This window comes from Alligator sinensis, unplaced genomic scaffold (assembly GCF_000455745.1).
Source record: "Alligator sinensis unplaced genomic scaffold, ASM45574v1 scaffold481_1, whole genome shotgun sequence".
NCBI lineage: Eukaryota > Metazoa > Chordata > Crocodylia > Alligatoridae > Alligator > Alligator sinensis.
In genome coordinates this window covers 1,022,198-1,035,201 of record NW_005842201.1, presented here as the reverse complement: position 1 = coordinate 1,035,201, position 13,004 = coordinate 1,022,198, and the positions used below count along the sequence as shown (strand labels likewise).

The 13,004-nt window shown below is 44.6% G+C and overlaps 1 protein-coding gene across 1 annotated transcript in view; it reads left to right on the top strand.

Annotated features, from left to right (window-relative positions):
* Nucleotides 1–13,004, top strand: part of SEMA3C (semaphorin 3C) — a 182,707-nt gene that overhangs the window by 136,976 nt on the left and 32,727 nt on the right. The window contains exon 13 of the mRNA XM_006026627.3: nt 7,519–7,741. Within this exon, the coding sequence (XP_006026689.1) occupies nt 7,519–7,741 (223 nt within the window). The remainder of the gene's footprint in view (nt 1–7,518; nt 7,742–13,004) is intronic.

Here is a 13,004-nt window from a genome sequence, read left to right as displayed (position 1 = left end):
AGTGAAATACATTCAAAAAGCCCAAGCCTAAATTGATTCATTCTTTGCAGGGTAGTCTAATTTGGAGGTGGATAAACATTCCCTTTTCATTCCATAAATGCAGGGACATGCCTGCAGTGTCTCAGGCTAGAAGCTGTGAGGTGCTAGAGCAGCCCTCCCTTCACTTCCACAGTCCTGAGCTGACGGAGGCATGGCCAGGCCCTGGCAGGATACTCTCTAATTATTCCGCCCCCTCCCTTCCTCCTGACCAGCCCAGCAGGGAATGTTTATCACCCCTAACTCAGTGTGCATCAACCCATTAAGAAAACAAAACCTCTCTCCATTAACTAATGGAGCTCTTCTTAAACAGCTCTTCTTAAACAGCTCTTCCAAGGAAGGACATTAAGCTACCTGTTGATTAGCTCCAACAATCCTGTCTACTGCACAGCATGGACTGTAGCCAGCATGTGGTCTGCTAGCTAATGCTGAGGTTTCTGCATAAGGCAGAGGGGAGGTGGGGGGTAATCCCTACTTAGCAAGGAGAAGCCAGGCAGATGCTCTGTGCCTGCAAGTCTCTGCCAGAGCTGCAGCCGGGGAGCAGAGGGGAGGGGCCAGCCCTGCTGTGGAACAGAGAGCCCTGCCCAGCCCAGAGAGCCTGCCGGGATGCTGGGGGAGTCTGATTTATCTTAAACCAGCAAGGGGTCTTGGACAGGAATTGCATAAACTGGTTTGATCCAAATCAGTTACTTCTGGCACGACATTCAACCAGGTTTATCTGAAACCAGTTTTAGCCATTTTCAAACTGGTTTATGTACACTGAACATCTGTTCTGTTACAGGTATAAACCAGTTTCTGATCACTTAAACCTAATGTCTGTCCCTAGCCCAGGGGTCAGGTGTCTCTTTCTTATAGAACATCAGTTGCTGACCTTTACCAGAAGGCCAGCCTAGATGGGGAAAGCTATCAGATGCAGCATAGCAACAACTATGTTCTACCTGTGTAAAAAGTAATTGACATGAAATATTTCAATGTAAAGGAACATACATTGTGCAAAAGCTTCAGCACAGCAAAGTAATAGATTTACTTGGCGACATTTAGGCTCTGCAGTCTTTTACTGTTTGCTATTATGTGATGATAGTGTCTTAGCTCTTTCATGAGCTACAATTACTGGTGAAGAGGTGTTTATGACATAATTGGTAGGCTCCAAATAAATCCAGGGATGTCTAAGGTTATTCCCATTTTTTCGATTGTCTGGAAATAGTCTTTTCTACCTACAGCAAGTTGGAGAATATACTGCAAATCAAATTTTCTTCCCCTACTTATTTCATCTCTAGTTTATGGCATAGCTACCTGTGCAGTATGTTCTGTTAATATTGTGACTGAATCATCTCTTGGGTGGGAGAGTAGAGGCTTTTTGGCTTTGAGGACTTGCAGAAGGGAAGTTCAGGAATACTGACTTAGGGGATAGGGAATCTAAAGACAGGAGAGAGGGTGACTCATCTAAAGCTGGGGTGCAAGAAAGGTGTGCCTTTGATCTAAGATGCAGGTAGAAATGGAGCTGGAGCTCTGACCTTGATCTGGGAGTGTTACTTGGAACTAGAGGGCTCTTTCTTGGCCCATCAACAGCCTGTAGTCAAACTTGTTTACTCCTGTATAAAAATCTCTGTGGCTACCAGCTGTGGATTTCATGGAGGGTCATACAAGTTGGCTCCACAGAGAGGAGGATTCAGTAGGATTCAGTAGGACTGGCAAGAAAACAAGAATTCTGTTTTCTGGGAAAGGATGAGGTTTCCCCAGTTGGTTTAATTTCTTATCCTAATGGGACTGAAGCCTTGGAAAATGTTTCATGAAAAATGAAAAAGAACAGAATAGTCAATCAGTGGTTGGGATATGGAAGGCCCAGATTCCAGCCTCAACTTTGTGCGATTCAGAAGTGAGACTTAAGGTGGGTTGCCCTCTTTACAGGCAAACTCCAAACCATGCTCCAAGAGGTTCTCTAAATACTAATGGGCTGAAAACTGATATAACAAGCAATTTGCAGTCTCCCAGCATCCCAGGATGTACTACTCCTGGCCCTCCACCACACAGAGTAGAGACAGCCCAGGGATGTCCTGGCACCTAGCCACACCCCTGCTCACAGCCCTCTAGTGGCAAGTCAGACAAGAAATGGTATTAACCCTTAACATGTGACCACTTGCAGCCTGTTCTGACTTTAGCATCATTTAACATTGCACAGATTTAGCATGGCCTATGTGTAACATGTAACTTCATCCTAAGGATCCTTCCCTTTGACACCTGAATGTCTGCACACACACACAAAAAAATCAGTTTCACTGAATCATCATTTTCTTTTTATATATAACAACTGTATTTTTTGTTTGTTTGCTTTTCAATAAGTCCTGGAAATAACCAGGGGAAAGGTCTATGAGCTCCAGAAAGGGGAGAAAATAGCACTTTGGAGCAGCCAGGAAAAAGTGAGTTAGCCTGGTGTAATGGAGTTGCATTGTCCGCTGCTTAGCCCTCTGTATTGGGCCTGATTTATCCTCACCCTGTCTTTCTTCTTCCCATTTCAACTTAGGGTACATATGTCTAAGGCTGGAGTAGCTGCCTTATGAGAACCCAATGGGACAGATAGATCTTGTGATCAGTCACAAGTATGACTCTTTGCCAAATATAGAATAATATATAGCTATGAGTGGGTGGCAAAGTGGGAACTCCCCAACCAGCCACAGTGCTAGTTTCCCACATGCCTCTGCACATGCCACCCGCCATTCTCAACTTCCACACTGTGTTGTTAAATGATTAGGGTCTTAATTAGGCAGAAGGCTGCCCATTGAATGCCCTATTCTCCTGGGCCTATGCATGCAGCTCCAACCACCTCTGTGCTGCACCCCAACCCTTGTAGATGTCCCTAATAGCTGTACTCTCCTCCGGCCTGAGGCCGGGCCCAGCTCAGGACAGTGTTAAGCCTCTTGTGTTCTGCCCTATTACGGGCTGCACTCACACTACTTCCCTGTCACTGAGGCCTCTCTTACTCCACCTCTACTCACACAGTCTCTTCCATACTGCCCCTTGTGGGACCATACTCATACCACCCCTCTTTTTTCCCACGGCCACACTCACCCTGCCCTCACCCAGAGGGTCCTTGGGCTTGTTTCCCTGCACTCCCCAACCAGCAAGCCTTTTGGGCACCTTCTGCTGCCAGTCATCTGGGTGAGCACTGGGCAGTTTGCAGAACACTGGTCTCACTCTGCCTCTGGTCTCTCACCAGGTCACTCATCCAGCTGCCTTCCATCAGGGACTCCTGACTTGCCCCATTGTCTACTTGCAGCTCTTCCTCAGCCATCCAACCCAATCGGTCTCCAGCCCACCAATGGCCTCAGGTGCCTGAAGGCTTACCTGGGCCTAACTAGGCCCCCATGTTAGCAGGACCTACCCTTAAGGCCCAACTCACTAGGGCCTATTTCACATCCCTTTCTCACAGGGCCTCATCTCAGGCCCCCGTGTTTGCACAGCCTCACTACTACCACTCTCTACTCACTCCTCTCTCCAGGGCCTCCCAACTGCCACTCTTGTGTAGGCCATTAGGTGCCCCTCTGCACCCCATTTTGCACCCCCGCCTCCACCGAGTCACATACTTTGCCCCCTACACTGGGGTCTAGGTTTAAAGTCCCCCCACAGGATAAGGTGCCACTCATCAGCACGCCTGGCCCATCATTCTCACTCTCTGGGGTCTTGTACCCCACACAGGCTCACATGGCCACAGTCTTGCCTTGCCCTCTACTGCCTCTGATGTTATATAACCCACCTGAAGGCAGAGGCTGAAGTTAAGGTGACCCTCCTTGCCTTTCACTGGGGAAGTAAGTGGCCTGGAATTGCCTAGGGGTTCCCAGACCACTATAAGCCCCATCAGGCCACCCTTCCTTGGCAGGGTGCCCAGGATCAGGAGCCTCCTAGCCATCCCCATAAATTCCTGCCCTTACCTCCTAGTTGTATCAGGAGCAGCAGCTCCACCAGGAAATATTCTTTCCCTGGCATCAGGCAGCAAACCTGCTGCCTCTCACTCTGCTGGCTTGGATCTAAAATGGCCGCTCATCAGAGCAGGGGCAACACCTGCCACCAGCTTCTAAAGTGGCAGACACCCAATGTGTTCTGCCACCTACCTTCCCCCTTAAACTGGTTCTAGGGGGAGGCTTTGCCCTGCTGCTCCACAAACAAGTTTCCACAGAGCTTGTTACTGCCCCAGAGTGGCAAGCACTCCAATGGTGCTCCGTCACACACCTTCCCCACTAAACAAATGATCCTTGAAGTATCTCCCAGCTGCCTTCCCTGCTGGCTCTTCTCCAGCCTGCTGCAGTCCAAGTCACATGGCGAGCACCCCAACTGGGCTCTGTCACACAGTGGGACTCTATTATTCCTGATTGCGATGTATGTGGGGAAGTATTTAAAGGAATTTGCTTTCCAAATGGTAGAAGATCTCCCTTTTCTACCCTAAGATACAGTTTATTTGAAATGCATTGCCTGCCTCTGGGACTTTGTCATCTTCTCACAATCTAAGGAATGAATCTGCAAGGCAGAAAGCTCTGCTGTCACTTTATAGCACCTGCTTAAAGTGTTGCTTGGCATTTGACTGAGCACTTTTGCTTTCGGATGCTAGACAGCTCAGATTATAGACACATGCACAAGTTACTGTGAGGAAAGTTGGGGTTTGAACATGTACAGCCTCAACTAATGCAAGTTCATGCACACTGCTTTGGCATATTAACCTGGGCTGTTACTGCAGAGTAAGGGATACAATAAAGTCACACTTTAGGTTGCCTCATGGCAACATGCCCATGTGACCAAACTTTAAGAATTAAGCTAGGTGCAATGAGCAAAGTCTCCAGAGCTAGACAGTGTTATGTTTGTCCCAGGACCTTCATAAATAAATGATTCCAAACACAAGTATGGGGAAGAACAAGTTCACAATGGCTCTCAGAGAGTTTCAGGATGGGACCCTGAATCTACTCTCCCAAACTTACCAGCATTTTTAGTAGCTCTGTTCATACATGGATTCCACAGTCTTACACCCTCAACCATGTCTTTATTTCAGCATTAGTGTGGACTCTAAATTGGGTGATTGGTGCTTCTAATCTCACCCACCCAGTCCTATCCTGTTCATATACAAAATTCTCCCACTTAGGTCTGGTATTGCTTTAAGCCTAGTAAAGCTGTGGCTGATGTTACAAGCTAGAGTATGACTGCCAGTTTCTCTAGAGTGCTGACTTGCCCTCTTTGCCATAAATGTGCTGGTTAAATCACTTAAGTGTTGAGTCTTGATACCATGTCTCCATGGCGTTTTCATAATTCCCCATTTATACTAAAAATAGACATGTTCTCTCATAGTTCACCAGTAGTCACAGAGAGCAGAATCCTATTTCACTTTACGTAACCAAATGGCAGTCATCCATATGAGTGACTGCCATTTTTAGCATTTACACATAGTTTGAGATCCTAGTCTAAATGCAGTGTGGACATGCTAAGCTGATGCACCTTGTATTTAATATTAATTGGATAAATTGGGTGGAGGGCAGTGAGGAAGTTTCTGCCCCACCAGGAAAATGGGTCTGAACAGGGAGCCAGGAACTTCTGTTACTTTAAGGAAAATTTGCAGCAAGCAGCTGAGCAGAAGCTACCTGCATTATGGCCACCCTTAGGGCCCAATACTGTTACAGGGTGCCAGCTAGGATCTAGGGCTCTCACCCTTCTAGAGAAGAATCTGTCTCACACTGAACAATGTTTAATTTTTCCTGGCCCCACTTATTTCCCTCTCCTAGCTGCCCATGGGACCATCTCCAAGTAGGGTTACAACTCTGTTTGAATCTATTCCGGGAGGTTTCATAACATGATGTAATGACGTTAATGACTGATCTACTGTACTGTACTCAGGAAGGCAAATGTACATTATTCTTACATTTTAAAACCCACTGGACTACTGTATAAATTGGATTCAACATTTAATATTTATTTTAATGAATGTCCTATCATTTATCTCCTGAGTGACTCTCAGCACTCTCCTGGAGATTATATCTAATTCCTGGAGACTCCAGGGCAATCCTCCAGGGTTGGCAACCCTAGCTCCAAGAGGAGGGCTACAGAGCAACTTGTGTAGTGCCTAACCTGCAGTAGCTCAAGCACTGTGTTGTAAAGTCAAAGGGATATAGATTCAAATTCATGCTGGGTGAGGAGGGGCCTAAAACCTCGGTCTCTCATTTCCTGGGTGAATGTTTTAACCACTACATGGGTGGGCACCAGTCTAAGTATATTGCATGGTTAGCTCAGACTTGCAACATTTTATGCTATCCATCTCTGGTTTAATTAGTCTGTAAGATTCACAGATGCTAGAGTCAGAAGGAACTTCAGTAGAACATCAAGTCTGACCCCCTGCCCTGGGCAGGAAAGAGCGCTAGGGTTAGGTGCATGTCTAGCTTTCTTGTAAAGACCCCCAAGGTAGGGGACAAAACCACTTCCCTTGGAAGCCCATTCCAGATTCTGGCAACCCTTACTGTAAAGAAGTTCTTCCCAATGGCTAACTTAAATTTTCTCTCCGATAAAGTGCAAATCTAGCCTGCCTACCATCCCTGGGTTTTTGCTGAGTACAGTTTTGTGACCTATATTCACCTTGGGCAGGCTCTTGTGTAGCTGCGTACTACTGCATGCTTATCTGCCCATGCTGCACATAGAGTAGGATCATAAACAGTGCGTAAAGGCTAACAATGGCAGTCACATGACTGAGTTACTGCCATTTGGGTACATAAAAGTAGGATTCTTCCCTGAGTGACTTGGCAAATTGCTGCACTGAGAACCTTTGCATATGGCCCTAGAAGCTCTGGCAAAACAAATGGATGTGCGTGGCAGTAGTGAGGACCTTGAACCTGTGTACTAAATTCTGTGTTCTGATTACCCTCCAGTGAAGTTATACCATCAGAGTACAAGAAATGAGATTGTGTAAAACCAGCGTAGAGTCTGAAGAGATCTGGAAAGTTGCTTTGTATCATCTCCTTTCCTTGTGCTTTTGCACTGGATTTGTCCAAATGCAGGCACATACACCCTGCATAATAGAGCGTGCAGACAACCTATTCCATGTAGGTTTCTGCAATTAGACATCCAACTCAATATTTTGGCCTATGTATTTGTACTAATCAGGGAAAGTTCTTTGTATCTTTCCCATGTCAATCACTTACATTCTTTGCAATAAGAAGTACAAGGAACTCAAGATTAGGCCCAACCAATATGGATCTTTGCCATCAGCCCAGATTTTAACAACACACAAATGTTTGCATTTGTTTTGTATCAATTAAGGGCAGTTTGTAGACACAACTATTCCAGTAGAGCTCTTTGTTATTTCAATATAATCATTTTCAGATGGAGAATGAAGTGTAGCTTCAAAAGCTTGATTCTGTTGCTTCTGTCAGTGTTTGTAAACTGTTTGATGATGAAAAGCTGTTGATAGCCTGAAGTACTGTTAAGTAGTATTATGAATAATACTTTTCTTCACAGTGTCCAGGAGGAGCATTCACACCGAACATACGGACAACCAAGGAGTTCCCAGATGATGTTGTGACCTTCATCAGGAATCATCCCTTGATGTTTAATCCCATTTATCCTATACATAAGAGGCCATTAATCATTCGGACAGGAACAAATTATAAGTATACAAAGATTGCTGTGGATCGAGTCAATGCTGCTGATGGGAGATACCATGTATTGTTTCTTGGAACGGGTAAGCCATACCTGACACCAGACATGATTTATTGCAAAAATGTTCCTGAGCTGCATTATATAGTACAATGCAGAGAAAATATGTAAATGATTATTTATTTTTAAAAGGGCACTATATTGACATGTGTGTTATCAGAGACAGATGCTGACACTGACGTATGAACTCTGGGCTAGATTCTGATACTCTTACTGAGTAACATCCTATTGCAAGAATAAGAGTGATCCTGGTAACTTAAGTCCCTCAAGTTACAGCCTGAGGGAGGATACTAGAATCCATCTTTGTGTTATCATTCGTTCATATCATTATCATCTGGCGGGATTAACATTTGTTAATGTCTCTCATGTAAGCTGCCAGAAAAGAGATTGGTATCATAGCTAAGAAGTTACAGGATGAGAATAATGCTTCAGTGACCACATCTACATGAGATACTGACTGCACAGTAGCTCGTTACCACTGCACAGTAGCTCATTACTACTGAGCAGTAACATCATGTGGCATAAAGCATGATGCTATGCTACTGCACAGTCAGAATCACCAAAAAGCCTTTTGGGGACACTACTGTGCAGTAACACCAGTTATTGCACGGTAATTTAGTACTTATGTATGCAAGCGCTAAAAGACTGCACAGTAACAAGTGCACAGTCAGTGCCTCATGTAGATGCAGCCAGTATGAAGTAAAAAGATACAAAATAATTTAGCAATAGGGAAGGGGAAGAAATTATTATAGTTCCAAGCTCTACCATGTAGTACACTTATTGCTTTAACTGGTTAATTTAAAAATATTTTCTTTATAATTGAAAGGTGTTTGTACACGCCATATTTTTTGCCCTTTCTTGCACTGCAGTGACATGACTGTTTGCACAAGCATGTTTCCCAGACAATTTAAAAGTCTTTCTAATGCATTAAAATAAAACTCCTCTGATTAATTTACTTGGCTCACCATGAATTAAAGCGTTATGTCCATGGATGTTTTGCACGCAAACACAAAGGCACTAGGGCTGTGTGAAGGTTTGGTCCCCGATTTGATTCGGTGGAGATTCAGCATGATTCAGTGGCCGAATCTCCGAATCCAAACCGAATCAGAGGACCCTTTAATCTCTACGAATCAATTGGAACCCTCCGAATCTATTCGGAGAGATTCAGAAAGATTTGGAGATTCAGACATAGAGACAGATTTAAATGTTTTTTCTACGTACCTCTAGGTAGCAGGCAGTGTGTGAATGCTCCGATGCTGGGGTAGATGGAGTGTCCCACAGGAGTGCGGGGGGCTCCCTAGTATGCTCGGCAGCAGACCCGGAAGTAGACCAGAATCACTTCTGGTCCACTTCCAGGAGTGTGGGCCCCCTCCCCCCTGCATCCCCTGACTCAGTGACTGGTGCCTCCTGAGTCTTGGGGGGGGGCACCCGAGGTCCCCCCGCTGCCAATCTCTGAGCTGGGGTGGGGGGGCAGCACACTCCCCAACAGACCCAGAAGTGGACCAGATACTTCCGGTCCACTTCTGGGTTCTCCACCAAGCACATGGAGGGCCCCCCCACGCTCCTGTGGGATGCTCCATCTGTCCTACCATCACAGGATTCACAAGCTGCACGGATACCTCATGATATGTAGAAAAAACATTTAAAGCTCTGTCTGTGTCCAAATTGCTGATTTTCTGAATCACCATTGAATCTTCAGATTCGGATTCAGCTGAATCGAATCAGGGATAGTGATCTGAATCAACGAATCGAATCACTTTCCCTGATTTGGGCCGATTCCAAATCCAAATCGAATAAGGACCACTTCGCACACCCCTAAAAGGCACTCAAAGACATATAATGAGCCTCTTTGTCCATCAGATGGCACTGCAACTTTTTTTTTTCCTTGTACCATTTGCCAGCTCCCTGCTCCTACAGCTGTGTGGCAGGGCATGGGGTGGAGGGCCTTGGGCCGGGGTGGGAGTGCAGTGCTGGACCATCCTGCTCTCCTATTCAAAAACCTAGTGCATGCAAACACTAATGCAATGCTCCAAAGCACAATTTGTTTGAAAACCTAGTGCATGCAAACACTGTTGTGATGCTCCATAATAAACAAGTTTAAATGTTATAAACCTATTTAATTTAATGAGGATTAAACCCCATGGTGTGTACAGATGCCCAAAAGAACCAAAGTCTGTCTAGCTCCACTCATATGAATCTGAACTGGTTCAAATGAGGTTGAATCTACCCAGGATTAGACAAATAGCTCCACTTGTATAACATTTAAATAGATCTAATGATTTTCATCTAGACCTGGCAACTTTGAGAATGATGATCACATTTACTTTTCAAAATTACTAGGTTATGATTTATGTTGCATGATAACTGCATGAGACATTTCAGCAATGACAGGGAGACTGGCTGGAGCGGGTGACCTATGGTAGATCCCACAAGTCCTTACCATCTAAAATTCTCATTGATTTAGGTGAGGGTTGTATCTATGGAGGACTTGGGCCTCAATAGGCTGTATCTCCAGCCTTAGTCTGTTTATAACCAGCATTGTTTAACCTGTAGCTAAATAAGTTAGCCCCCTGAACAAAAGTTTGAACATCAGGAAGGACTTACACACATTGTATTTAATATTAGGGTTCTGGAAACATCTAGCTGTGGAATTACTGTTTCTCCTGGCCAACTACTACTTTAGCCACGTGATCTCAGGCATACCCATGCTTGCATGAGACTCAGGAAGTTAAGGCTAAAAATCTTTCAAGTACACTATGCTTTCATGTTGTTGGGATTAAAAGAACCTCTCTTCACTTTCTTAAAGCAAGCTCCCCAGCCATCAAAGGAAATTAGAGTACAGAAAGGCTCTGTTATTTTCCCATGGCAAACATTTACCCATGGACTCTACTGATTATATTCTGATTCATTAGGGTGACATTCTCTCTTGCTAGTGACTAGAAACATCAATATAAGACGGTTATTATAGAAGATACATAGATCTTTGGATAATGAATTACAGTAGGAATTTAGTCAGTTTTGGATCTGGACATTTTTATTTTTCTTGACTGCCTGATATGCCAAGTTTAGTTTTTATATTTTCTTGACATCCTTTTTGTTTTTACTGTACTTATAAAATCATCAGAAGCTATTAACCTCTACACTAAATGTCATTTACAGCTGTTACAGCAAGTGACTGTAAGTCTAGAAGACTCCAGATACAAATCTGGATATCTGTACCTGTCAGAGTTTAATCTGACACAATGGGTAACATTTTTCCTCTTCTACAGCAAAAACAAAGATGATGTGTGTGCTACTGTGCAAATCCCTGGAGCAGTGTTAGTTCATTCCATCCCTACTTCCAGCTAACATTGTTCTGCCACTACTGTGTCTCCATAATTTTTTTTTTCCAACAAGCATTCTCTCTGCTTGCCAATTCACTGTCTTAAACCATGCAGATACTTTGGCAAGAAAGAATAGAGCTTTCAAATAAACATTTTAAAGTCACTATAATTTTATCTTGGTTTCACTGTTCAAAGATTCTGTATACATGTAAGTTTAAATAGAGAAAAAGCCTAGTAAAGATTCCCTAAGGAGACAAAGCAAACAGGTTCTGCAGCTAACATAGGCAGAGACTGATCCAATGGGATGCAGTGGTGCAGTTTGAGTCCTGGCCCCACCAAAGCTTAATAACAGCTGCCTGTTAGTGGCAACAACAGTTCTATTCAGGCAGCAGTGAGGTGGTCACTTGAATTCCTGGTTCATTGAAAGCTACCTGGTCCCTTCTAAACTCTTCATTGTACATTCCTACTTTCTCTCTTTTTTAATGGTCTTAATATCCACTAATTAAACTATCTTTCCTTCTGCCATTTTGCTGTCTCTTAGTGGCTCCTGGTAATGGAGCTCCTATTTCACTGTCCTGCAAACCGTTTTTAAGTGTAGCTAGATGTGTTAACTCAGGTGTAGAAATAACTTTCAGTGAAGCATTGGATGCACTATCAAGATACTCATGAAGGTTAGATTTGTTGTATGAACCTGAAAGAAAAGAGATGTACATTTGAATTCTAATGACTACAGGACTAATGAAGCATCATCTTTAGATTATTTTTGCCTAATTTGTGGTGGTTTTTGTTCTTAAACTGAGCAACATAGCCTGAGGCTCTTGGCATATAATTAGAACTTCTAGATGCTTTTAAACTGGAAAAATTATATATTGTGTTATATGTGATGATGCACCACACTATCTGCACCCCTCTTTTCAAAATCCTAGATGTGCCAATGAACACAGAGTACCTGTTATAGTAATTACAGAGTACAAAAATATCCTAATCAACATTCCCTGTACTTATTAAAAGCTTTATATTTTCCTTCCATCCCGAACCAGAAAAATACCAAATTATCTTCTAAGAATCAAACAACTACTACATTCATTAATTTGATTTAAAAAAAATATTTTTGTCCTGATTTACATGCATTTGTGTAGTGTACCTAGAGGTGATTGTATAATAGCTTAAAATGAAGTCTTAATCAAAATTAAGTATACGGGGGGTAGGGGGTATAGGTGGGTGAGTATAGTTTCTTGGGGGCTTTGGGTGTGTGGGTATGTAGGGTGTGTGTGTGGGGGGGTTTGTGGGGGGTGGATAGGCATGGGGGTTGGGAGTGTATGTGGGGTAGGGGACCATGTGAGTGAGGGGGTGGAGAAGAACAGCGATGGCAGCAGGCAGTAAAGCAGGGAAATGGTGGCACTAGGTGGTGGAGGAGTGATAGTGAGCGGGCATGCAGCTTTTCAGCAACAGCTGGGCAGGAGCACAGAGCCCATGCTGGTGCACTGGGGCCAGTGCTGGCAGGGGCCCAAAGTGGGGCAGCAGGATTGTAAGCCATGGGCCAGTAGGGGCTCTATGGAACTGGACTGTGCAGTCCCAGCAGGGAAAAGGTGAGCCATCTTGATTCCATACAGCCTCTGCAAGCCTGGGCCCTGCACTCCTGCCATCCCACTCTAGGCTCCCACTGCTGTTGGCCCTGGTGCACTGATGTGGGCCTTGTGTTTCCACCCAGCTGTCTCGCTTCCTCTCACTACCACTCCCCTGCTTCCTGCCACTGCCATTTCTCCACTTTTCTGCCCACCACCACTGCTGCTCCTCTCCACCCCCCTCCATGCTGCCCTGGTACCATGTGGTTCCCAGCAGCACCAGGACTGCAGGAGTCAACCCGGCCCTGAGGTCTGGGGTGATCGCTTGCAGTCCTCCCCTGTCTCCCCCAATCCTGCTTATCTGAATTTTCCTCTCTGGCAGATGGAGGCGGGAACAGCC